This window comes from Lutra lutra, chromosome 16 (genome assembly GCF_902655055.1).
Source record: "Lutra lutra chromosome 16, mLutLut1.2, whole genome shotgun sequence".
In the NCBI taxonomy this organism is placed as follows: domain Eukaryota; kingdom Metazoa; phylum Chordata; class Mammalia; order Carnivora; family Mustelidae; genus Lutra; species Lutra lutra.
Window position 1 is genome coordinate 808,141 of NC_062293.1, and position 26,016 is coordinate 834,156.

General features: G+C 59.2%; 1 protein-coding gene across 1 annotated transcript in view; it reads left to right on the top strand.

Moving 5' to 3' along the window:
- Nucleotides 1–26,016, top strand: part of CCDC57 (coiled-coil domain containing 57) — a 76,138-nt gene that overhangs the window by 26,250 nt on the left and 23,872 nt on the right. Inside the window, exons 11-19 of the mRNA XM_047706932.1 lie at nt 2,122–2,284; nt 2,715–2,846; nt 7,724–7,946; nt 8,591–8,736; nt 9,600–9,614; nt 12,057–12,093; nt 12,976–13,079; nt 16,045–16,212; nt 20,330–20,519. Of these exons, the coding sequence (XP_047562888.1) occupies nt 2,122–2,284; nt 2,715–2,846; nt 7,724–7,946; nt 8,591–8,736; nt 9,600–9,614; nt 12,057–12,093; nt 12,976–13,079; nt 16,045–16,212; nt 20,330–20,519 (1,178 nt within the window). The remainder of the gene's footprint in view (nt 1–2,121; nt 2,285–2,714; nt 2,847–7,723; nt 7,947–8,590; nt 8,737–9,599; nt 9,615–12,056; nt 12,094–12,975; nt 13,080–16,044; nt 16,213–20,329; nt 20,520–26,016) is intronic.

Sequence of the window (26,016 nt, forward strand, 5' to 3'; positions counted from 1 at the left end):
TCTACAGATCTTTTCAGAGAGCTTCCGCGTCGTTCTCTGGGTTCTTACCCTCTCAGCTTTACCCCTTCTGCTTCGCTTGGCGCCCGTTGGACGTTCTTTTCACGGCTGATGACGGCGGGGCCTTGGCTCTGCCTGTCTGAGAAACATAAGCATTTCGTGCTGGGCGTGTCCTTCTGAACACTACTTCGCTGCCGTCCACCAATTTTGGTATGATTCAGTTAAAAATACTTCGTAATTCTCCTTGTGATTCTTCCTCGGTCAGCGGCTGTTGAGAAATGTGTTGCTGGGTTTCCCGTCATTGTGAGATTTCCAGATATCTTTCTGTTACTGGTTTTAATTCACTTCTGCTGTGGACAGAGAACACGTTCTGTGTCTGCTCCTGCCCCACGGGACCCGCGTGCAGGGAGCACAGGCATTCCGGGACTTCGTGGTGACGGGACAGCGCTGTGGCGTTTCCTGCCATTCTACAGAGCTACGGCCGTCAGTGCACATTTAAAAACAACCCGGTGGCACCTGGGGCTCAGTCGGTTGAGCGTCCGACTCTTGGTTTCCACTCAGATGGTGATCTCAGGGTCATGGGATCCAGCCCCACGTCAGGCCCTGTGCTCAGCGGGGAGTCTGCTGAGGTTCTCTCTCTCCCTCTGCCCCTTCACCGGCTTGTGTTTCTCTCTCTCAAAAATAAATAAATCTTCTAAAGAAATAAACAAGTGGGCTTTCACCACGTTTGCGAAGCCCTGTCCCGCTGCTCTGAGCTTTTGTGTCTGAGGATGTCCCATCTCTGCCTTCTGGTGTCACTGCTGATTTTGCTGGGCTTAGAATCCCAAATTCCAAATCGCTTTCCCCTGGGTTTTTAAAAATATTTTATTCATGTGTTTGACAGAGAGAGACAGCAAGGGCACATGCAGGGGGAGTCGCGGCAGAGGGAGAAGCAGGGTCCCCGCTGAGCAGGGAGCCTGACTTGGGGCTCGATCCCAGGACCCCGGGATCATGACCTGAGCCGAGGGCAGACACCTGACTGAGTGACCCAGGAGCCCCTTCCACCGGATTTGGAACCCGTCGTGTGTTACTTTATTGTTGCTCTGGAACAAATCACTGCTAACTTAGTGGCATGAACAACACCCACTTACTGTCTCTGTGTCTGTGGTCAGGAGTCTGGCTCAGCTCAGCTGTGTCCCCAGCACAGGGTCTCATGGGGCTAGGGCCACAACATCAGCTAGGCCGCCCCTTCCTTCCAGGCTCCTTCAGGCCAGTGGGGGCCTTCCCAGTGGCCATGAGCCCCAGAGGTGTCTGGAGGGCCTGACACTGTGGCTTCTCCGGTGGCGGGGAACTCCCTCCTGTGGGCAAGGCGCGGCCTTGCGCGGCCTCATCTGGTCAGGGGCACGCCCATCCCATCGTGCATACCCCGGCCACCCTTGGGGGGAGGCCGTGCAGAGCCACCACCATGCGTTGCCCTCACGTGGCCAACGAGAGGCCTGGGACCCGTCTGGCACACACTCTGTCTCCCCTGAGGCTTTTCATCCTGGGCCAGCGCTGTGCGCGGCGTCTATGCGTACTCCTCCGTAAGGCTCCCCGGATGAGTGCTTGGTGAGCCCGTCTGGTCCGAGGACATGTGTGTCCCCGGGTTGCGCTGGGTTTTCTCCTTTGCTTGCTCCGTTCTATCTCCCTGGACCTGCTCTGAGATGGGCGTCGGTCCTCTGAGCCCTGGAGGCTCTCTCTGTCCCGGCGGCTCCAAGCTCTCCGGTGGTCACTCTGAAACCTTCTCACATTTCTCTGCTGGAACCGCTTCTCCTTCTTTCCCCCAAGTGTGTTGGCTTTCTTCCTTCTCTTCTTCCAGACGGGTTCTTGTGTTTCTTGCGTTTGGTCTTCGTGGTGCTGGCTTCCTCGGAGCTGGGGGTCCTTGCTGGCTGCTCCTGTCTGAACCCAAGCCTGCCCTCCGTGTCCACGCTGCAGGGACCCCTCCCAGCCGTGCACCCCCACCCCCTGGCATGCCGTGTGTCCACAAGTGCCTGGGAATGGGCCAGCCTGGAGGGGGCCCGACCGCAGTGTGTGGCGCCCTCCCCCCACCCGCCACCTTTGCTTCATGTGCAAGACACTAACCTCCGTGCTTGTCCTGTCCCCGAGGTACAAGCAGCAGCTGTCCGCAGCCGAGGAGAGGGAGCGGGGCCTGGAGCGCGAGAAGGCGCAGCTGGAGCTGGACTGGCGGCAGCGCTGTGACACCGTGGAGAGGGACCACTACCACAAGGCCGAGGACCTGATTCGGGCCCTGAGCGAGGCACGGGATCAGGTCTGCGTCCCTGGGCTTGTTGGGTGTCGTTGTGCGCTGGGAGGGCCTGGGAGCGCCCTGTGGCTCCTGGACGAGGGCTCTGGGCTGTCGTTGGGATTGGGAGATGCCGAGCGTCACCGAGCATCGTGCCGTGTAACGATGATTAGAGCAGCCGAAGGCGTCCCTGTCCTGCCACAGCCTTTGAGGGCCTCTTGGCTCTTACTGTGCGAGCTGTTCCTGTCACTGGTGCGGGGAGGGTCCCTGGCTCCTGTGTGCTGGGAGGGCCACACCCGAGTCTGGGGCGGCCCTCAGCCGGCCCGTGCGCCGCGTGGTCCTGGGCCCGGGGGCTGCTCGCCCGTGCGCCTGCTGTCTGCTCCCTGGGAAGGACGTGAGAGTCCGCTGCTGCCTTGTCACCCTCCCAGCGGGCCCTGAGTCCCACATCTCTCCCCAGGCGGCTGCCAAGCTCCAGGAGACAGAGCGGACACTGCGTGACCAGGAGGGGGTGCTCAAGGCCTTGACGCTGGAGAGAGACCAGGCCGTGCAGGCTTTGAGGACACGCGGCCTCCTTCCCGAGGAGGTGCAGGTCAGTGCCACCGCCGTCCTCCCGGAGCCCTCCCAGGAACACAGCAGCCTGCTCCTTGAGTCTTCCCTCAGCTGTGGCCATGGGAGAATAGGGCCACACAGACCCCAGTGGGAGGTCAGTCTTCTCAGCCGGTGTCTGTCGGCACCACGAGGCCAATCTGGCGCCTGAAGGAGCTGAGGGGACCCTGCGCCCAGACACTGCTGCACATCTTTAGTTCTCGAAATCTCAAAAAACCCCACATTCCAACATTCTGCCATACAGACGGGTAGTGTTAACGTTGCTGCCATGGCCTTCTCTGTGGAGCTGTCATGGGGGGTCGCTGTGTGCCGTGATCCCATCTGCAGGGACGGCCTGGGTACCTCCCTGCACCAGGCCTGCCCGAGGACTTGGTGTCCTGGCCCTTGGGTCCTCCGATGCTGAGGCCAGTGCCGTGGCCCAAGACGCGGGGACCCTTTGGAACAGTTTGGAAGGAACGGGCTGGGCTCCGAGGTCCATGGCCAGAGGGTCAGGGGCAGCGTGAGGCCGGGGGAGCGAGAGCAGGAGGGGCAGGCAGAAGACTCCCCAGGCCTGTGAATGGCTCCTGTGTGACACACGGTGAAGCACACAGATCTTCAGTGCACACAGGTCAGTGTGTTTGCCGTGAATGTGCCAGTGGGACCCAGCCCTTCAACAAGAAACAGAGCATTTCCGTCATGCCGGAAAGGTCCCCACGCCCCTTCCCATTGGTCCCCGTCCCCACCCCAAAGGCAGCAGCTGCTCAGACTCCTGGCTCGTCATAGGGACCCAGGTGGGCAAGGTTTCCTCCAAGACGATGCCGTGGCCACGTGTCCATAGGTCAGCTCCTAAGCAGTGTTAAGATATTTGTAATTTGGGGTGCCCGGCACACTCAGTCTGTAGAGCATGTGACTTTTGATCTTGGGGTCGTGAGTTTGAGCCCCACGTTGGGTGTAGAGCTCACTAAAACACACGTACACGTTCCTAACTTGTCCCAGCCTGTGTGTGCAACCCAGGACCTCCGCTGCTTCCGTCAGGAGTTTTACGTCCCAGCTCAGATCCAGAGCTGACAATTGATGACCTCCCCTTGGTCGTTCATGAGAATTGTCAGCACCGAGGACACTGACCTGGCGCCTGTCTGGACAGCCAGATGGGAGCCACAGCCTCAAGGAGGACATGGTCCATGAGCGCGGGGGCTCCTTCAACTTTGGCTGCGCAAGGCAGCAGGAAGGCTCACAGGGAGGGCCTGGCGGGTGGCAGGGACACGCACCAGAGTGTCCCTCTGTGATACGGCTATATTACTGGCCTCAGAGCCGGGTCGCTTCCTTGCTTGGAAAGCTGTGAGGAATGCTTCCTGTCCCGGTAGTGTTGTCAGCGTTGGTGCTGGCCTTGGAGGACGTGGTTTGCCATCACACGACCGGAAGGAGAGCCCCGGGTGCAGCCAGCGGCCCTCTTGGAACTAAAGCCTGTGGCTCTCAGGAAGGACTGAACTAAGGGCCTAGAATTTATCCCAGAGGCACGTGTCTCCACACATGGTGTCTGAGCCACCGACATAGAGCCGTGGCTGTGTCCTCTGCACAAAGATGTCCTCGCTGACGGATAGCCGCCCAGAGCCTGACAGCGACCGTGAGAGGCCCGCGGGCTGAATGCTGGCCCCGAAGGGACAGGTTCCGGTCCAAACGGCCAGCTCTTCAGGGTGTGACCTTACTTGGAAATAGGGTCTTGGTGGATGTGACCAGCTCAGAGGAGGTCACTCGGAGCAGGGTGGGTCCTGATCCAGTGTGACCGGCGTCTTTATGAAAACCACAGCATGTAGAAGGCAGGGACGTAGGGAGAAGGCCAGGTGCGGACAGAGGCAGACACGGGAGTGACGTGGCCCCAGACCGAGGGACGCCGAGGAGGGCGGGTCCTCGTTAGAGGCTGGAGGAGGCGGGAAGGGTTCCAGCCAGAGTCCCCGAGGGAGCGTCTGCTTCCAGCCTGAGGCACATCCCCCACAGCCAGCCACATGGGAATCCCCAGCCCACAAGGCCCCTGTGGGAAGCCAGCAGGGGAGGCGGCTTCCAGGGCAGAGCCAGGGGGTCTGTTGGACACTGACCTCCTGCTTCCAGGGCAGGAGGAGGTGTGTCAGGACTCTGACCTCTGTCCCTCTAGGAAAAGTCACTCACCCAGCTGTTCAGGTAGCGGGTCTTCCCAGCAGCGCAGCCTCTTCCCTACGGTCTGACATCAGCCTGGTGGGGGCTGCACACAGGCACGAGTGCTGCAGCTGCAGGCCGGCTCGCCCCGGCATCCCCGTCAGCCAGGCTGCTGGGGGCCCGTCCTCGCTGCGGGGGTTCACGCTTGTCGCAGAGGGGAAGGGAGCCCCCGCAGCCTCTGGCTGTGCCCTCCGGGGCCGGCACTTCCCCTGTGGTTAGTGTCTGAAGCAGGTGGGAAGCGGAGCATCTGCGAGCTGACCTGAAAGCCACACAAAGTTGCTCGTGTCCCTCCAGCCTCGCTGAGAAAACACTCCACTCCGGTCCCTGAACGCGCACGTCTCTGAGTCCGTGCAGGGACCTGGAGCCAAGCGAGTGGGCATAGCGGGCCACACCACAAGGCCGTCTGCAGGCACAAGCCGGCGTGCCCTGTGGTCGGAGGTGCGTGCTTAGAGCCAGGCCTGGGGGTGGGAGGATGCCGTGCGCGTGTCTGGCAGACGCGGCCGGTCTGCTGTGGGTCTGCCTGCTTTGGGGTGTCGTAACCGTTAGCAGGTTCACAGTGTGGCTGCCTGACTGGTGCAGGGGGGCCCGCGGCAAACTCGGGGTGGGAGCAGCAGGTGGGTGTGTTGGCAGGCAGTGGAGAGGGAGGCAAGCCGGCGCCATCCCTGCTGTGCCGAGGGGCTGCATCTTGGGGTGTGGCGGCGTCTTCCACTGGTACCAAGTGAACGGGCACGGAGCCTGAGCAGGAACCACATCAGTCCCCCAGCGGGGACGGTCCTGGACTCCACCGCGCGGGCCATCACAGTACAGGGTGCAGGGGAACACACAGCCTGTGCCATGCCAAGTCACAGACGAGATTGGGGCTCCCGGAGCAGCCTGGGCTACCATTCCGTCCTACAGACGAGGAAGCCAAGACCCTGCGAGGGTGGTCCCGGCCCTGGAGGCGGCAGATAGAGCCTCCAGGCTGGCGGCAGGTCCCCCATTCTGCTGTGGGGTCTGCAGGAGCAGCTGTGAGGTTTTGTGGGAGATGTTCCGACGGGCACGGGACAGGGAGGTTGGGGGTTTGCAGGGAAACAGGCCACCCTTCCTGTCTGCTGGGTCCACGGCGAGGAGTGGGGCAGGGGAGCCGGGGCCAGAAGGCAGAGCCGGTGTGGAGCGGAGCCAATGGGGCTGTGACTGGGAGGGGAAGCTGGGGTCTGTGTTCAGTAGGAAAAGAGCTTCCTTCTGGAAGCAGTGATGCGCAGCCACAGCGAGTGTGCAGTGATGTCGGTGCGCCGGGGTGGCCTCCGGAAGCAGGCGGGCCCAGCTCCAACCTCGCGCGGCTCCCGTTTGGCCTGGAGCAGACTGGCCCTTGCAGCTTCCCTGACGCTTTTGTGGGAAATGAATGAGTGGCCAGAGCCTGGCGCGGGGGCAGGTTGAGCACGTGGGGGCCGCGTGGAGACAGTGCTGGTGGCTGGGTCGGACCTCACTAACTCGAGCGTCTGTTCCTTCGTCTGTGTGATGCGTCCTCTTGGCAGGGCATCGGCCGGGGCCGGGCGGCACGGGGGCCGAGGACATGGAGTCCCCCTGCTGGGACCTTCCAGGCACTGCGCTGCGATGCTCCGTTGCCTCTCCTGCGGGTCTTGTACGTGTCACCGTGCACGTGTCATTTTCACAGAGGTCAGGTTGTGCCATATAACCTTGAGTCCTTTTTCCACCTCTGTGACATGTGTGTCTCCGTCACTGTGATTCTTCGGTTCACGATGTAAATGGCTGTGGCCCTTCTCTTCCCCGCGGCCGCTGAGCGTTCGTGCCTGTTGTCCTAAGGCCGCCCGGCCGTGCACTTGGCAGTAGCTCTCCTTCACTCGGGCGGCCGCGTGCCGCAGGACCGGGCAAGCCGTGGGCGGCCGTGTGCTCGTGCTCACCGGTCCGTCCTCCTGCCGCGTCCGGGCTGCGCTCCCGCCATCCTCTCGGGGAATTTCTTATTTCAAACAGTGTGTTTCTCATCTCTGCAGATGCCATTTGGTCCTTCTCGAGTCATCGTCCGTTCCTCTTCCTGCTCTGGACCTGTTTTCCTTTAGCCCTGGAGCGTGGTCGTGGGCACAGCCGCGTCCTCGCGGTTCGGCCTGTGCCGGTGTGTGTCAGGGCCTCGTTCCCTTTTGTGGCTTGTGCTGCTTCATTGTGTCACGTTCTTTGTCACTTCATCCCCTGGGGGACATTTGTGTTGGCACGTTCGGCTCCTGGGAGAAGCGCCGTGAACACACATGCACGAGGTGTTGGGTGGACGTGTGTCTTCGGGGAGTCGCGGGTCGGGTGGCAGGTCCGCGTGTGCCCCTTTGAGGAGCTGCCAAACTGTCCTGCACGGCGAAGCACTGTCCCACGCCCGCGAGCAGCCTTTGCAGCGGGCGATGGCCCCGCGCCGTCTGCCTCCTCGCAGGCACGCTCTGGCTGGTTTTTCCACGCGGCCGCCCCACGGGTACAGGGCAACTTTGGGACTGAGAAGAAGGAGTCCCCAGGCTTGTCGGGAAAAACTGCCTTTGGCCAGCAGCAGTCCCGTTGTTGCGACGACTGGAGGGTCCACACCGTCCGCTGAGGCGGAGGGTCCCCACGGCCGGGAGTGCAGCCGCGGCGGGAGGCGGGGGCGCGCAGCGGCCTGGACGGCACGAGCCGCGGGTGCCTTCGGCTGCTGTAAGCGTTCTCTGTCCCTTGTGCCAGGTGCTCCTCGGGCATCGGGAAGAGGAAACAAGGGCAAGTTTTCCGTCCAGTGAGGTGCAGAGGCTCCAGGAGCAGAACAGAAGCTTACGAAGGGCCATCGTGGAGATGAGGAAAGAAATGGAGACTCTGAGTGACCACGTTCCTCCTCCTGCCCTGTCGGGGGTTCGGGCCTCCGACACAGAGCAGCCCCGTCCAAGCCCAGAGGCAGCAGCTGAGGCGCCTGGTGAGCAAGGACGAGGGCAGCAGGAGGAGAGGGGAGGGGAGGGCAGGGGACACGGGTCTCCACTGGGTCCAAGATGGGCTGCACTCGGAGTCTTACAAACAAGCGTCCGCTTTAGAGCAGGACGTCCGAGAACGACAGCAGCGTTTCCGCTGACGAGAGCATCTTCCGTCAGTGCTTCTGTGTGCGATAACGACGTTTCATTGGGAAAGGGAGAGGAAGGTGAAGGCTGTGTACTTGGCACTTATAGCCGGGACTCCGCTGGCACGGGGAGCTGGTTGGGCACCGTGTTCGAGGGGCAGGCGTCAGGGCTGAGGGCACCAGGCCTCTCCTCAGGGTGTCCTGTGCTGTAGCCAAGGTGGGCTGTGCCCCACGTGCGTTAGAAAGCCCAGGAGTGGCTGTGAGCAGAGGGCACAGCTCCACCAGTGGCGGGACACGCTGTGCTACCGCGCATGAAGGCTCATGGCAGGGACGCTGAGGGTCTGCTGGGCTGTGGGGCCCTCCTCAGTGAGCACCCAGGCTGGGGGCCGTTGTGGGGGATGCACTGGGAGACAGACAGCACCAGCCTGAGTGGGCCTCTGCCTTGGCGATGGTGGAGGGACGTGTAAACGTGCGTGTCTGTGTGTTTCCTGGGTCTTTTGGGGCAGATCACGTTACGGTCCTTGAAACAGAAATACGAAATCTAAAGCATAAATTTAAAGCCTTGGAAGAACAACTAGAAGATGTGTTCGATCCTTTAAAGACGTCCTCCTCTTACACTGACTTTCAACCCAGCGTCCACACCTCGGCCGATGTCCCCGGTAAGAGTCCTTGTCCCGTCCTGTCGCACGCTCTGCCCCAGTAACACTGCCTTTGTTTTAATTGAAATATAAACCCTACAGAAAGTCACAAAATGCAAATGCACAGGTCAGGAGTGACCACAGACTGCAGGTCCCCTGTCCTGACCCCTAGGAGTCCCCGGGTCAGGCCATTCTCTAGGTGTTTGCTCCCGTTCACCACTCTGTATGGGCGCCTCCCTGCCCCACCCCTGCTCTCACACCAGCCGGGCTGGGGTACTGGCCTGGTGCAGGGCCCGCCTGGGGGGACTAGGGGGATGGACGCAGGCCAGGCAGCTCGAGGGTTTACACGAGGAGAAGGGAGGGAGCAGGGCTCTTCCTCCAGGTCGTCCAGTCTCCACTCGGGAGCTGGCTGGCTCCCCAGAGCTGGTCTCTTTTATTTCTTTTTCTTATATTGCTTTTCCTGGCTGGCATCCCCAGTATGATGTTGATAACAACTGGCTTTCTTCCTGATCCCAAAGAAAAATTTTTAGCATTTCTCCTAAATATTTTGTAAGGATTTGGGGGGAACAGGGTCAGAGCAAGGAAGTTCCTTTCTCTTCCTGTTGTAAGGCCGATCTTTTTTTTTACCGTGATTCTGTCAATTTTCCTTAGTGTGTTTTGAAGCCTTGTCATTGGATGTGTAGGATTGCCGTGGTTGTGATGGGATCAGACCCTTCGGTGGTCCTGGAATGGTCCTTTCTCCCTGCCCCGGGGTCCGTTCCGTGTGCTGTTGGTCACTAGCCCGGCCTCCCCTGGTGAGCGTCTGCTTCGCACGTCTTCAGGTCCCTTTCCCCTTCTGACCCGCCTCTCCCCCACTCGAGGCAACTCTCGCAGGCAGCGCACAGGTGGGTCAGTTTCTGAAGCCTACCTTGCCGACATCTCTGACCGACACGTGTGCACCGGCCACCCTGGCCCTAGTGTGGGGCGTGAGCAGCGGCTTCCTTCCTGCTCTCTGTCCCTTGGTGACTTCTGCTCACGGGTCACCTGCGCAGCTCGGGTCCGTGGCTGCAGGACCACGGCTGCAGGACCACGGTCAGCTCCTGTCCCTGCGGCACAGCCTCCAGCGGAAGGCGGAGGTCAGGCCCCGCAGCACAAAACCCACCTCTCCCACGTGGGGAGCCGCGGCAGGCAGTGTTCTCGGCCCTGCTTGGAGCTGTCCCGCGTGACCTGAAACACTCAGGAGGAAAGCCAGAGGCTGGGAGGTTCGTGCGGACTGGGAGGTTCATGCCCTTGGCACGTGTCCCTCCTGAGGCCCATGTTCCAGGTTCCATGTCATCCAGGTCTGCTGCTGCTGAGTCTTCTGGCTTCCCGTCGTCTGAGAAGGGAGTTTCTTGCTGGCGTGAGAGGAGGAGCTCCCAGCCCTCACAGCCTTGGTGCCGCGTCCCGCCAAGAGGGCCCGGCCCTCTGAGCCCCGTCCCCGACCAGCCCCATGCCGCGTCTGTCGCTCGGGGTGGAAACCGATGGTGGTGTGTCTGGGCTGGCCCGTTCGGCGCTGAATCTGCAGGTTCTTGTCTTTGCCAGGTTGGGGGCGTTTTCAACCGTGACTTGGGTACATGTTCCTCTACTCCCTGCTCTTTTCCCTTCGGGATCTGACGACAAAAGTGCCGGCTTGTTCTCCCGCAGGTCCCCGTGGCTCTGGGACTTTTGTCCATCTGTTTCCTCTGTGTCTCAGATGGGTGATTTCTCTGTCTTCCAGCTCGCAGGCCCGGGGTCCCCTCCGAGCTGCTCTGGAGCCCTCTGGGGGCACTTTTATTTCAGTGTCAGTTCTAAGATTGCATCTGGTTTTTCTCTTTTATTCCTCTGCTGAAACTTCTTTTTTCCCATTGTTTTAAGAGTGTATCAGCTTGTTTTAAATCCCTTGTTCCCTGTTCCTCGTGGTGGAATCCCTTAACTCTGTGTACTGATTCCCTGTTCCACGTGGTTCTGACATCTGTCCTGTCCGTTGGGATTGTCCTGGTGGTCGGTGCGATGAGTGGCCCTGGACTATGACAGGTGTGTACCAAGCAGGTGCTCTGAAAGCCTGACCCCTCTTCTGCTCTTGCCGGGGCACGACGCACATCCATGTCCTGGCCTGTCTCTCGGGCTGCATCTGAAAGGCCACTTGGTCACCAGAGCCTTTGCGATGATGCTGTCCTGCTCTGCCCGAGGCCACTGGTCCTGGCGCTTTCCCCGCCTTGCAGAGCTCAGCTCGCAACACATTGGCTGTATCCACGCTGCCTGGTTTCCACGGGGGCCCCCGCAGGGACTTAGTGCACAGAGTTAAGGAATTCCTTTCTCCGCCCCACCCCCCTGAACCCTCACCACATGCTCTTCCCGGGAGGGTCCGCATGGCTGGTGCACGGGAGCCTCTGCCTTTCTTTCCAGGCCCTTCCACTGCAGGGAGCAGGCCTGGCCTTTCTTGGTCTAAGCTCCCTGGCCTTTCTGGGTTGTGGCCGCTTCAGGATCAAAGCCAGGAAATACAGGAAGAAAAAAAACATGGAGCCCAGCGCAGAGTGTCCCCGGAGCCCCTGGCCCTCGTCTGCTGGGCCTCCCCTCACAGTCGCTCGAGGCTTCGGCTGCGCCGAAGGAGAGGGACGGGGCACACACGTGCCGTCTCGTTCGGAGCAGCAGGCGTGCCTTGGCTTCTGAATGTTAACACCAGCTTTACGCCTGTGGAATAAACTCCACACGTGATTTACTCTTTTACTGATATGTTACCAAGAATTAGTACGTTTATGTTTGTGAGGGACTTTGGCCTGTACCCTTTCTTTCTCATGATGCCCATTGTCAAGTTTTAGGACCACAAGTCTGGCCTCAGATGTGTTGGGAGATGTTCCCTATTTCTCTGTTTTCTGAAAAACTTGTGTTAGACTTATGTTAATTTTTCGTGAGCCAGTTAATAGAATTCAATTCTGAGCCCTTTTGGGTTTAGGACTTTCCTCGTGAGAAGACTTTAAAGTATTAATTCACTCTTTCTCACAGTAAAGGATGATCCACGTTTTCTTTTTTGTGTCACTTTTTGATATTATATTTTACTAGGAAATTGTCCATTTCATCTGAATTTTCAAAAATTACTCATAGTATCGTCCTATGAATTTTATTTTATTTTTAACTTACTTATTTGAGAGAGAGAGGGAGAGAGCACAAGAGCAGAAGGAGAAGCAGGAGGAGAAGCAGGCTCCCCACTGAGCAGGGAGCCCCTCAATCCCAGGACCCTGGGATCATGACTGAGCTGAAGGCAGATGCTTAATGACTGAGCCACCCAGGTACCCCGTTTACTGAATTTTTTTTTTTTTAATTTATTTATTTGACAGAGAGAGAGAGATCACAAGCAGGCGGTGCGGGGGAAGCAGGCTCCCCGCCGAGCAGAGAGTCCAACGCGGGGCTCGATCCCAGGACCCTGAGATCATGACCTGAGCCAAAGGCAGAGGCCCAACCCACTGAGCCACCCGGGGCCCCACGTTTACTTAATTTCTTAAAAGATTTCTTGAGTCATTTGAGAGTGAGCACACATGTGCACACAAACATGGGGAGGGGCAGAGGGAGAGAAGCCAGCTCCGCGCTCAGCTCAGAGCCCAAAGCAGGTCTCGATCTCACAACCCTGAGATCATGACCTGAGCGTAGATCAGGAGTTGGACGCTCAAGTGACTGAGCCACCCAAGCGCCCCTTAATTTTTTAAAAAAAGTATTTATTTTTAAGTAATCTCTACCCCCAGCGTGGGGCTCAGACTCATGAGCCCAGGATCAGGAGCCACTCGCTCCACCTCCTGAGCCAGCAGGCTGCCCTGTTTTACGGAAGTTTGGATAAGCAGTTTATTAATGATAATTCAGGTCAAAATAACTTCTAACCTACACTGATTCCTTCCTTGACCTATGGTTTAGGAATGTTTCCCTAATGCCCAAGTGAGGGGGCAGCTGGTACTGACCGGCCTCCCCTGGGCACCAGACGGCAAGGCTGCACTGTCTTCCCGCAGAGACGCTGCTTTCTTGGCACGAGGATGAGATTTCATGCCCCATGGCCCTCGGTGCTGGTGGGGACCTGGCCCTTCCACTCAGCTCTAGAACTAGACCTCCCGGTGGACATGCAGGATCAGCGGACATCCCTCGGGGAGGGCAGAGAAGCAGGGCCCTCTGCCCTGGACAGCACAGGCTCGACTCCCCAGATAGGGCAGCTGACTGGAACCTTCTCCGGGGCTTCAGGAGACCTGAGCCTGACAGACTCCCTCTTTCTGCAGGAGGAGCTGTGCCGGCCGAAGGTGCCCCCGTTGGGCTAGCGCTCGGGAGGCTCCGAAACAGGGCACATGTCGTGAACCGCCTGGTGTCCCGACTCAGGCAGAAGGTATGGCTTCCCTTTGACACGTGGGCCGGGCAGCTCTCCTGGCTGGACCCCTCGACCTCTTCGTGCCTCAGTTTCCCTCCAAGAAGGGGTTATTGTGGGGTCATGTGGGGTCATGGGACGGCACCCGGGAAGGCCTGGGAAGTGAGTCTGGAGCAGGGGCTGCCGTGGCGCAGCACAGGGCCTGCCGTCTCCGCCGCTCTGGGCAGCTGCGGCCCAGAGCATGATGCCGGCCGTGTGCTCACGACACTCCAGGGCCGGTCTGGGTGCGGGGCGTGGTGGGAGCGTGTCCACACGCCTCAGCAGCCTGTGCGGGGTCAGACCACAGTCAAGCCCTGGGCCGATGCCCGCTGCTTCTCGGGGCGCATGCTCTCCCCATTACACGTGCGGCCTGGGTCACAACCCACGCTTTATTGCTGCAAATTCACCATTTCTCTTTTGTAGTGTTTTTTCATTGTGGTAAAATATACAAACATGAAGCTTATAATTTTCAAGCGTACGTTCAGTGACATTAAGTCCGTTGGCAACACTTTAAGTGTCACCACTGTCTGTTAGTCCCAGAACTTTTCCATCACCTGAACAGAAACCGTCCCCCTTCAGCACCAGCCCCACACCCCTCCCCCGGGACCCCTCTGTCGGGCACGAGATGGCAGGGCTGCACTGGGGACCTGCATCCTGCTGGCGGGCTGGGTGCCTCTCCCGGGACCGGGGTCCTACAGCAGCTGCCGTTTGCCGACCCGCTCATTTCCCTCGGAGCCATGTCCTCAAGGTCCGTCCATCATCCTTGGCACCTTCTGAGACCTGAGGAATAGCCCGTTGTGTTCCCCACATGTGTGGGTTCCGATGGACACTTGGGTGTCCCCTCCTCTTGGCAACTGTGAATAATGCTGCTGCGAACGTGGGCTCCAGACCTCGGTGCCCGTCCCTGCTCACCGTGGCTCTGGGCACACGTGTGGGAGCGGGCGTGCTGGGTCATGTGGTGAGTCTGCGGTTCACTCTCCGAAGAACCACCCAGCCGTTTCCCCATGCGACTGCCCCGTTTTCCGTCCCCCCAGCCGTGCATAAGGATCCCCACAGCCCACGTCCTGACCCACGTGACCTCGTTTCTTTTTAACTGCGGCCAGTGCAGTGGGTGCGACGCGGCGGCTGCCATGGCTGTGGTTTGCGTCTGCCCCAGCGGCGAACCGTGTGGCACACTCTCTCGTGTGCTCACTGGCCGTTCGTGTGTCTTCTTTGAGAAAGTGTCGATTCCGATCCTCGGCCATTTGTAGCTGCATCGCTTCTCGGCCTTTTGGCTAAGATCAAGTGCCATTTGTAGCTGCATTGTTTGTCTCTCTGTTGTTGGGTTCTACGAGTTCTTTACGTAATCTGGATACTAGTCCTTTATCAGATGCACAGTTTGCAGAATTTTTCTCCCATGCTAAGGCTCCTCTTTTCACTTTCTTGATAATGTGCTTCAAAGCACAAATGTTTTTAGTTTTTATGATTTCCAGTTTATTTATATTTTTTAAGTGTTTTTGTTTATTTTTTAAAAGATTTTATTCCTTTTTTGAGAGAGAGAGAGAGACAGAGAGAAAGAGAGAGCACAAGCCCGGGGAGCAGCAGGCTGAGGGAGAGAGAAGCAGACTCCCCGCGGAGCAGGGAGCCCGACACGGGGCTTGATCCCAGGGCCCTGGGACCATGACTGAGCTGAAGGCAGACGCTCAATGTCTGAGCCACCCAGGCGTCCCTGTTTTGCCTATTTTTTTTTTAACTGCTTGTAATTTTGGTGTCATCCTGTCCTGTTGCCTTTTGCACAGAAATGTTCTTCACGAGGAAACAAGAAGTTCTCACATGTCCTTTTAAGTCCATAAATAACACAAATCCCACTGCCCTGTGTGCCCTGCGTCTTCCATGAAACAGAACTGGCCGCTGGGCGTGGCGTGTCCGAGCCTCCTGGCCGCTGGAGGGGGTGGCTACTGCCTTGTGCCGCCGGTCAGGACGGAGGGGAGCTCGTGGCTCCTGTCTGCTCGCGGCACGGGGGAAGGCTCAGGGCGCTCAGCCTTGCTGCTTCCCGGTCTGCCCGCCACTGGGACATCACGCACGCGCTTTACAAACAGGAAGTGAACATTTAAGTACAAGCTCTTAATTTTCTCTTGATGACCGTAGCTGATATGACTATCGCGGGGAGAAATGTTCGCCTCAAGATGTGTTTTTGTTTGTTATTTAACAGTATCTCTTGAGCACGTGGTCACCTTTTTGATGTGTATGTGACAAATTCAAAGAATAAAATATTCACCAGCGATTCATTGTAGGACTTCCTGGAAAAGGAACATATTTCCTCTTCCTGGGAATAAAATGGAAGTGAGTCTAGAGGGGCACCTTTCATTCTGTTGCCTCCTCTTTCCTTCCTTCCATCAGCAGGACAGATGTCCAGAGTGAGGGGCTGGCCCTGGAGCTCTGGCCTGGGACCTGCTCTGGGGATCTCACGGCCGACCCTGCAAGACCAAGGCCGCTCTGCCCCTGGGACTTGCCCTCCTGACCCTCCGTCCTCCTCCACCCTCTGCCTTCCGAGCTCGGGCTCTCTCTGGTTTGTCAGTGAGCTCCTCCAAAGCCGCGGCCTCGCCCCTCCCACCGCTCCAGCTCCCGTCCCAAGCCCTGGATTGCCCCCTCCTGGTCACCAGTGTTTTCTACACTTGCTGGTTTCGCCTGAACTGGGCTCCGGAACAGTGGGTTTCAGGCCTGGATGCTCCCCGACCAGCCTTGGGTCCAGCGCAGGCCCTGCCACAGGCCCCGCAGGGCACGCTGCAGGGGGCGGGCGGGGTGCTGGCGTGCGGAACGGCTGCATTGAGCCAGAGGTGGGAGACCGACAGACGTGTGTCCTTTGTCACCGTTCTGCAGCATCGGATGAGTGTGCCTGCCCTTCTGCTTCCCCGCCCTCCCAGCCCCCGCCCTCCGGCCTAACATTGCCCCTAAAATGGCCTCCCAGGTGCAGCGACCCCTGGACGTGGACACCGTCCAGCACGAGCTTCCCCGTGAGGTGGACCAGGTGTGCCAGCAGGTCTCGGAGCTGAGGAAGCAGGTGTTTGAGCTTGAGGAGCACCTTGGGAACAGGCCGCTGTTGCCCACCTTGGACGAAGTGGCCCTTGGGAGGGAGGTAGGTGCCCTGTGCTGATCACTCCTGCCACTGCTGTTGTCCTCTCTGGGCCCTGCTGCAGAAGTCCCCGCGTGGCCGTCTGTGGAGCCGTCCCGGGCTTCCCCCGCGGCTGGCTTTCCTGGGCAGGCCTGGTCCGTGGCCTCCAGGCCTTAGGACCCCGCCCCTTGAAGTCCGCGTCGCTGTGTGGCCCAGTCAGTGAAGCGTCTGACTCTTGGTGTCAGCTCAGGTCACAGTTTCACAGTTGTGACATGGAGCCCCGCGTCAGGCTCTGCGCTCAGTGGGCGTCTGCTTGAGAGTCTCTCTCTCTGCCCCTCCCCCCAAAATAAAGAAATAAATCTTAAAAAATAATAATAATAAGTCCGGCATGGGAAAACCACACGTATGAAGAGGCTGTTCTGTTTCCTCTAAAAGGGAGTCCTCCTTCTAGCAGGAGGGCCCTCAAACTGAATGCAGAATTGGGCTTCTCCTTCGAGAGGACCCTTGTACGGGTTTTCAGAGGGTTTGAGCCGCCGCCTCTGCACTCGTGACAGTGGGGCTCCCGTCCTGGCCCTGGCCCTCCGCACCTGGTGTCCAGCGGGCTCCACGGCTGGCCCAAGCCATGGTTCTGAGCTGTGCAGAGAGTCCACAGCTGCCGTCCCCACGGATCTGACACACAGGCCGCTTCTCTTCTTACTGACGCCTGTGATGGAAATGCTGTCAAGGGCACACTTATTACTCTGTCGGTTACCTCTGGTGACCTGGGTCACCTGTGATTATCTTTGGTGACCTGTGGCACCTACAGTGACCTGCGTTACCTGTGGCGACCTGCAGTGACCTGCATTACCTGTGGTGAATGACCTGTGGTGACCTGCAGTGACCTGCGTTACTCATGGTGACCTGCCGTGACTTGAGTTCCCCGTGGCAGCCTGTAGCTGTACCGTGGCATCTGAGCGGCGCGGGGAGCGCTCTGGCAGCGGGTGTGGAAGGCGGAGCTGAGCGGCACAAGGGGGACCCGGCTCTAGGACGATGGCCGGCCCCGAAGGACCGGAGGGAGGGGATGCCCACTCCGCTCTGGCTCAGGAACAGCAAGAGGGTCCAGACAGGCCCTGGGACGGACAGAGGGATGGATTGGTCAAGAACGGCCACAGAGGGGGGCCTTCAGGGGTCACCGGGAGGCGGGACCCAGAATTGCCTGCACCGCCCTTAAGTGGACGCGGCCTGGAGAGCCAGAGCCCCGGCCCTGCACCAGGACTCCCGCTGTCCTGAGCTCGAGGCCGTGGGACCACTGAGTCACAGGGAGGCAGGCAGCATGTCTGCCTCACCCCATCCCCAGCGTTCATTCCAGGTGCTACCCGTGCCCAGCCTGGCGGTCGGTGGCACCAGGGGTTCTATTCCCAGCCTGGCTCACAGATCCCGCTCGCCTGGCAAGAGGGAATCAGGTGCATTGGCAGGATTTGAAATCAAGATGTTTAATTCTGTGATGGACAGGCTGGAGCTGAAGCAGCTGTGACCTGGGGGGGACCTGAGGCACAGGAAATCCAGTGGCCGGTCACTATGCCCGATCCAGGCTGACCGCAGGAAGGCCAGCACCTTGGCGGCCCGGGATCCTTGAACGTCACCCGTGCTGAGACACGAGTTTCTGCATTTCTTGCTCTGCTGAGAGGAAGCAGGGTGCTTGGCTCCCCTGTGGACATACGGAGACAGGACAGAAGGACATGGGCACCGAAGGGCCCCAGGCGCCGACCACACGAGCAGTGGGACTCCCGGGCCTACGCCGACTGGGAGAGGGAGGAAGGAGGAGGGCTGGTCCCTGGCCAGAACCGTGTCTGCAGACATGGCAGGCCCATGCGCCCAGAAGCCATCCTGACTCACAGAGGAGGAACAGGGCTGGGACTCGGTGTCTCCCACAGAGCGGGGGGGCGGCTCAGGGTTGAGAAGAGAGCAGCTTCCCAGGGTACAGCCTGCGGACACCGCTCCACTGAGGGACATGCTCCTCGCACGGATGCTGGGCCAGAAAGACGTCCTGGGCTTCCAAGCCAGCCGCGCCGGGGAGCGGGGCTCACGGCCTCACTGCCGACTCCAGCCACGAGGGATGTGATAAAACGGGCCCGCGCCGCGGAGCGTGTGCCCATCAGAGCCTGCAGGGACGCGGAAGGCAGATGTCCTGTGGGGTCCCCCGCTGTACCTGTAGGACACGATTGCACAGTGGGCAAGGTATGCATGTGGCCCATGAGCTGGGTCATAGTGTTGTGTCTGTCGTGGATTTCTGGTTTGCGTGACTGTGGTCACCAAGAGAAGATCCGTGTTCGGAAGTACGGACTGAGGCACTGAGGTGTCAACGAGCATGATGTCTCCAGCTTCCCGTCCGCGGCTCAGGAGGAAGCGTGCATGGCACGTGGGGCTGGTGGCCGTGAGGCAGAGGGACTAGCATACGGTGGCACCATCCTGGCGCTCCCATGCGAGTCTGGCGTTCCCCCAGGTGGAGGCCGGTCCCCCACTGCCCAGCCCAGAAAAGGGGCCCATGCGGGACTCAGAGCCCCTTCCCACTGGGCAGCAGAGGCCACTGCCGGACCAGCGTCTGTTCCCAGTGACCTCCCAGCCCGGAGGATTGACTGAGATCTGCGGTTCTCCCCTCGTCCTGTCCACAGCTCCGCCCTGTCCCTTGAGCACAGCGGGAGGGACACTCCGGCTCCACTGGGGGGCAGTGTTCACCCGTTGTGCCTGCACCCTGGAACCTGCAGAAGGACGGGGATCCCTGATGTCCCTGCGAGAGCCACTGCAGCCCTGGCAGGCCCCCTCTGCGCCCCCACGTTGGGGCATGTTCTGCCGTCAGCCTCTGTGGAGCGCAGTTACCACCGCCCTTGGGAGCAGACCCCTCCCTCACGAGGACCCCTTCCCCTGGCCAGGATTCTGGGAGCAGCCCCTGAGCAGGCGAGGGCTGACGGGGCCAGCGTGGGGGGCTGCCTGGTGGGCTGGGTCAGCTCTCAAAAGCGAGCTTTCTCTTGCCTGTCTCCCGCATTTTGGGGTCTCAGTATCGTTCCTCACTTAAAGTGGCACCGGAGACTCCCACATCGTGTCACCACTCGCCTCTCTCCTCCCTCGAGCTCTGTCCCAGCCCCTCCATGGGCCCGAAGACCCTAGTCACATCCCGGGTCCTCAGGAGAGCACAGGCAGGCCCGCGCTCTGTCAGGGGTCAGGGTGTGGGCGCAGAGCCATCTCCCACTCTCCTCTGCTGCCTCCCCTCCCGTCCTCCTGCCCGGCTTGCCCGCAGCCTGTGTAAGAGGCGCCCATGTGAGCCACACAGCTGCGGCCACCTGGAGGACAGCGGCCACCACGTGTGCGGGCGTCTACCAGCCCTGGGAAGGCGCACCAGGAAATGGGGCCAGGACAGAACGTGCTGGTCTGTTCCAGGGACTCTGGGCCAGTTCCTGTTCTGGCTGCAGCTTGTGTGGCCAAGATGGACCAGGGCAGCTTTTCACGGGCAGCGGAAGAGGCCACCTGCGTCCCTTGGGGCCCTGGAGGCTGGCTTTTCCTGGGCCTCTGTCCGGCCCACATGCATTTGTCTTCTCCTTTCTCTTCCTCCCCACGGCCCCCTCGTTCCAAACACCGTCCTGGTGAGTGGTGTCCGTCCGGGGACTGTGTGGTGGCCCGGCACAGGGACCCTGCTGCACAGTCCAGGCAGGAGAGAAATGGGGAAGGCAGGCACCGGCCCCAGGCTCTGTCCGGCCTCTGCCAGCCCCTTCTGCACCATGTGACCCGGTACCTGTGACCTGTGTACCCAGCCCGTAACCTGGTGTTCCGCAGGGGACCCAGTCAGACAGGCAGCCCTCGTGCATCCCTGGGACCTCTCAGAGACTCGACATGGGTTCCAGCCGGTTCCTCGCCGTCCTCGCTAGAAAGACACAGGCTTGGTGGGGGCCGCAGGGGACCAGACATAGGCCTGGCCCAGGGGCTCGTGGCCTTCATTCACCCCACTGTAGAGGAGTTATCCGTGATGTGAGGTCCCCGTCTCGCTGGCAAAGCCCACTGCTCCTTATCCCTCTGTCCCCCGGTGGTGCAGGCTCTGCCCCCACCCACTCATGCCTCTCCCCCTGGGCAGCTCGTCTTACGGGCCGTCTGCCTGCGGCTTCGTTCCCAGAGCCCCACAGACCAAAGACCCAGAGCGACTGAGGACCAGGGGCCACAGCCCCCACAGGCCTTGTCTGTGCCCCGACTCCAGAGGAAACTAAAGGAGGCCACCCGAAAAGCCCTCCGCCTCTGCCTGGAGAAGGAACAGCTCCTGGAGATGGGGAACAGACTCCGCGCAGAGCTCGGCCGTCGTGCCCTGGGTGAGTTTGGGCGCGTGGCCTGCGCTGCCAGGCAGTGGGGGCCGGGGGGACGGGGGCCCTCCCAGAAGGCCTTTCTTGTGGGCTACTCCCCTGGAAGGGGTAGGGGAGGGGCCTGAGAGGAGGGAGGAGAGAAGCTGTGTTGCCCTGTGGGGGCATCTGGCCTGACTTCCCTGGCAGGCGGGAGGGAGAACAGTGGCTGCTCTTGTGGAGGGAAGCCAGGGTCAGGGGTCACAGGCACAGAGCAGAGCTTCATCCTGCGGCGGTGGGGGGGGGTGGGATTTGTCCATGAACCCGCGCCTCGGGCAGCATCTGTGAGACAATACTGTAGTGGACAGCCGTGGCCTTTCTGGGCTGCATTGTGGGGGGGCAGCCACAGCCGCCGTGTTCTCGGCTGCCCCTGCCCGGACTTGTCACTAATGGCCGCCATGGGTCCACTGGGACACGGCCTGAGACCGCCGGCAGGGGCTGCCCAGCTCCCCCGAGGTGTCTCAGGGCCCTGGCTCTGAAGAAAGACAGCCAGACTAGAAAGAGGCATGTCCTCGTCCAGGCCTACAGCCCTGGCTGCCACCGAGGACGCAGAAGCCCAGGGCTTCGTTTGCTGCGTGCGGGCGGCGCTCAGACTGACGCGGTCTCTGCCAGTGCTGTGGTCAGTACGGGTTCACTGCAGGAATGGTCATTTTTAATCATACCCCACAAGCCAGGAACTTACAGGACACCCTGTCTTGATAAGCCAAGAAGGAAATAATAGATTCCAAATTGATGAGAAGTAGTCACACTGTCGTTCCCTGCGGGGAGAGATGGAAGGGAAAAGGTCCTGATTTAGCTGAGTTGCACCTTCCTCCCAGCGGGTCCTTGGAAGGGTTGGCGTAGAGTCACGCGTGGAGAGCAGGCACCCAGCTCCCAGAACAAGCCAAGGTCCCCTGTTGCCAGAGGACCAGAGGCAGCAGTGTTGGTGGGCCAGCTGATGTGCTTCACGGGACGGCTGCATGGTTGTCAGCACAGCCAGCCGGGAGTAGCCTTGCCCGGAGCGAACACTCTCAGTTAGCACCAAGAGCAAGCCCCTGGCCACGCCGCTCTCAGACCATGTTCACCAGCAGTCCTCGCTGCCCTGTGGCACCCCGTTCCTCACACTGTACCCCCTCGCCTTACATGGCTTCTGCCTCTCTGTGCTTTTCCAGCAAGAGCCTTGAGATTGTGTGATGATCAGAGATGAGGGACTTGGGGTTCCACCCACGGTCAATGGGAGACAGGCCATTCCCTCTCTCCTGTCCATTGTCTAGAAGCGGAGGGGAGGCTGGAGGGCTGCAGACCCACCAACCGCTCAGCTTTAGAAGTAAAGCCCAGGGCACCACAAGGGAAGTATCAGCAAAAAAAATGCTTCCTCTGTCAACTATGGTCTTAGCTTCCCTGGGCGCGTCCTAATCCCTAACAACCCAACACAAGGGAAGGGAGAGGGAGGCCAGGCCTTGTGCTTCACCCTCAGGACTTCCCATGGCTAAGCTACGTGGATAATAATAGTAGTTCTCGTTATGTTAGTGTTTTGGCCTGAATATGACCAGTAGAATTATCCAGTGAGTGGGAAGTGGAACGTGGGAGAACTTCGAGGAGCGGCAGGGTGTGCCGTGTCTATGGGAGGGAGGGTGCTGACCACTGAGGAAATCTGCATTGGACTCGTGTGTTCGGCGTCTTGCTGAGGGTCTGCTGTGGGCCCAGGGACCCAAGGGGTGGAGCAAACCAGACCTAATGGGTAAAGTTAGCCCAGATTGCTCTTGGAGACCCCAGCTGGCTATTCACTCTGCCATGTAGGGTAATGGAGGAGAGGCTGTTTCAGAGGCTTTGTCCTTCTAAGATCCCATCTCTGGAAGAAGGAAGAGTAAGGGGGACGGCTTGGTGGACCCCCAGCTGTTGGCAGCACGCACAGCAGTGGCCGCGGTGTCGTTTGCCCACAGCCCTGACAAGGACTGGCAGTGTGCCTCGATACCTGCTCAGTGAAAGCCGTCCCCGTCCCCTGCCAGGTCACCAGCCGAAGAGGAAGGCTGATTGCTTGTTTGTCAGACACATTTCCAGACCATCTTCTGCCAAGTTCACTAAAAACCTTGTTTCTTTGGAAGGCTGTGCCATCTGCCCTTACCCTCCTCCCTCACATCTGTCATTCAGTTGGTGACCCCAGCAGCTTTGGCATTTGTGGCTCTGTTTCTTCTCCATTCTCCAGATCTCCATTCTGTTCTCCTGTCCTCAAACCAGCAACACCTTCCACATCTGAATGTTGCTGCTCTTGACCTCGGCCTCCTTGCTGTGCTATACCACCAGCAGGGTGCCCTCTCTGATGGCCCCAAGGCCCGAGAACTTTTCTCTGATTGGAACCATGCCTCTCTCTCCTTCCACTCTGACATTTAATGAACTTGTCTTTCCTCCTCATTGTGGTCACTTGTAGCCAGCCTGGCCTTATGGCCAAGTACTTCAGTGAGTCACTCAACACCCACCCATCCATCCACCATCCATCCACCCACCCATCCATCCCCCCCATCCATCACCCCCATCCATCCATCCACCCACCCCTCATCTACCCACCCACCCATCCCCCATCCATCCACCATCCACCCATCCATCCACCCACCCACCCCCCATCCATCCATCCACTTGCCCACCCACCCCCCATCCATCCACCCACCCACCTATCCATCCATACATACATATATACACACCCCCACACATCTCTTTATCCATCTACAAACCCACCCATCCACCCATCTGTTCATCTGTCTGTCCGTCTATCATCCTTCCATCCAACTGAGAAGCTGCTGCTACGTGCCAGATACTTCCTGCCTTCTGCAGTTTCTGCATCTCTGGGCCTCAAATCTGGCTAAATTCACTGCCTCTCTTGTCAGGCCTGCACACTTCCAGCCTCACGGTGTCAGAGAAAGCTACGGATCCCTAGTGACCACGTTTGCAGCCTCCTCTGAAGGTTGGGCAGACCTCAGCCAAAGAATTTTCCATACTTGGTGACTTCGTTAATGGTAGACTTTTACTGTTGTCTTATTTTTTTCTACAGTGATTTGTTTGTGTGGATTTTCTACCTCTTGTTGGATCACTTTTAGTCATTTCCATTCCAGGAAACTATTTGTAGTCTGCAGCCGGTAATGTGAGTGGAACATAGTGGCCCATAGCACTGTCTCCCACGGTGGCTATCTCTCCTCATTTTCTAAGACCTTCATATGAGCAGTGGTTTGCGAGTCAGTCCAAACTGCCTTTCCCCCATCAGCTGTGCACATATTACCTCAGTTCATGTTTGCAACAACCCCAAGCATAGAGAAAGGCTTCCCTAAATAAGGTTCAAAATGAAAACACCCCCTAGGCAGTGGAAGTCAAAGATCAGCAAACAGGATGTTATATATTTTGTTAAGATTTTATTTATTTATTTGACAGACAGAGATCACAAGTAGGCAGAGAAGCAGGCAGAGAGAGAGGAGGAAGCAGGCTCCCTGCTGAGCAGAGAGCCCGATGCGGGGCTTGATCGCAGGACCTGGGATCATCACCTGAGCCGAAGGCAGCGGCTTAACCCACTGAGCCACCCAGGCGCCCCAGGATGTTACATTTTTAAAGTCTCTAAGGAAAAGACATTGTAAACAAGGATGAAGAGAAATGACAGGCTGGGGGAAGTGCTCATGACACGCCTGGCAGGTGAAGGGGATCGACACTGAAGCAGGTGTATCCAGATCATGTGTGGGCCCGGGAGAAATCCACAGGGCCCATGAAGGTGCGGGAAACACGCAGCCTCCTCAGGAGCCTACAGAGGCCAATTAAGTCAGTATTGAGTTTGAATCTCAGCAGGAGAAGTCGCCGCAGTGTGGAGGAGAGCAGGGACGCTGGCGAGAGCAGTTTGGCTCTCCCTGTCAAGTTTTACAATGTTGGTACCCTTTGAATCAGCAATGCTTCTCTTAGATACTGACCTAAAAGATTGTCCACTGATGTGGAATAGATGTGTGTTCAAGGTTGTTGTTTTTATTTTTTAAAGATTTTACTTATTTATTGGTCAGAGAGAGACAAGCAGGGAGCAGGGAGGGAGCAGCAGCCCCCGCTGAGCAGGGAACCACATGCGGGGCTCGATCCCAGGACCCTGGGATCATGACCTGAGCTGAAGGCAGCGGCTGGACCAACTGAGCCCCCCAGGCGCCCCTCAAGGCTGTTCTTAGCAGCATTTTGTTACCATGAGAAAGTCATCGGGACCGGCCCAGACGTTCGTGCTGGGGCACTGGAGTCCAGAGGGGGCTGCCTCCGCTTGGCCTCAGACCTGTCAGAGCCGTTTTTCCCCATTAAATCCCAGTCCATTATGGATGGTACTTCAGCAGCCACAGGAAAAAGGTAGCAGTTCCAGGGGACCACCACAGCCCCTAACTCTTACTCTCATTTTCTGTATCATTTTCTCCTGAGCCCGCAACAGCGTGTGGACCTGTGGCCTGTGGACCCTCCTGTGCACACGGCCTGGATGTCTGCAAAGGAAGCATGCACACGAGTGTGTTTGCATAGCAGACACGCCGAAGGGGCGCGCACGTGGGTGTGTGACTGTGCGGATGCAGGGGGCCGCGGGGACACGTAGCAATTTCAGTTGGTGGTTTGCAGAGGAAAATCGTGAATGAGATTTAGGGAATTCTCTCCCAGACTTCCTTGATATCTGCAGTTTGCAAATACACCAAACACTCTTCATCTGTTCCCTTTGCGGAAGGCCATCTTCCCCCGAAAGCGTGCTGGTGGTAGGATTTCTACTCTCCGTGGGAGTGCTTAGACCCAATGGCAAAGGCTTTTGGCAAGACTGGTCTGTCTGCCTTTTTTTTCACAAAGACCATTTATCTGGTTTGTGAATACATCTGCCTTATAACCCAACTGTGACACAAATATCTTATCATCATCTGACAACGAATAACGCCAGACGGCCCAGCCGAGGTGGCGCCAGGAGGCTCCGTCCGTCTGGACGTGTTTCCAGGTGCTTCTCAGCCCCCTCAGCGGGCCCAGCCCCGCCCGGCACGCCCAACCTGGGGCTCTCCTGCACCCGCCCCAGGGTGCATCCGCCCCCAGCTGCTTCTGGGGAGGGCCCCCCATCCTCACAGGGAGCGGGCGCCCCATCCCCTTCTCTGGCCTCAGCTCTGGCTGCCCAGACTTCACCCCACGTGCCCATCCCACCCGGGGTCAGGCTCCCGGTCAGGCAGGCCTGGGGCTTTGCTGACGGCGTGTGGGCCTGTGGTCAGGCTGCATTGGCCCTCGCCCGCTCCAGCAGCCTGGTGTGGGGGGCGCACAGCCGTGGGGCAGCCATCCTGAGGACTCACCCTCACCTCTGAGGCGGAGACCGGCACACCACCTGCCGTGGGGCCTGTCCCTTCCCGCCGTCCTGCCAACCCTGCTGCTCCCGGAAACCCCCGCCGCCCACACCCGTTGGATCTTGCGTGAGGCCTCCAGAGGTTCTTTCCGAGGGTCTCAGCATCTAGCACTGCCGCGAAGACGC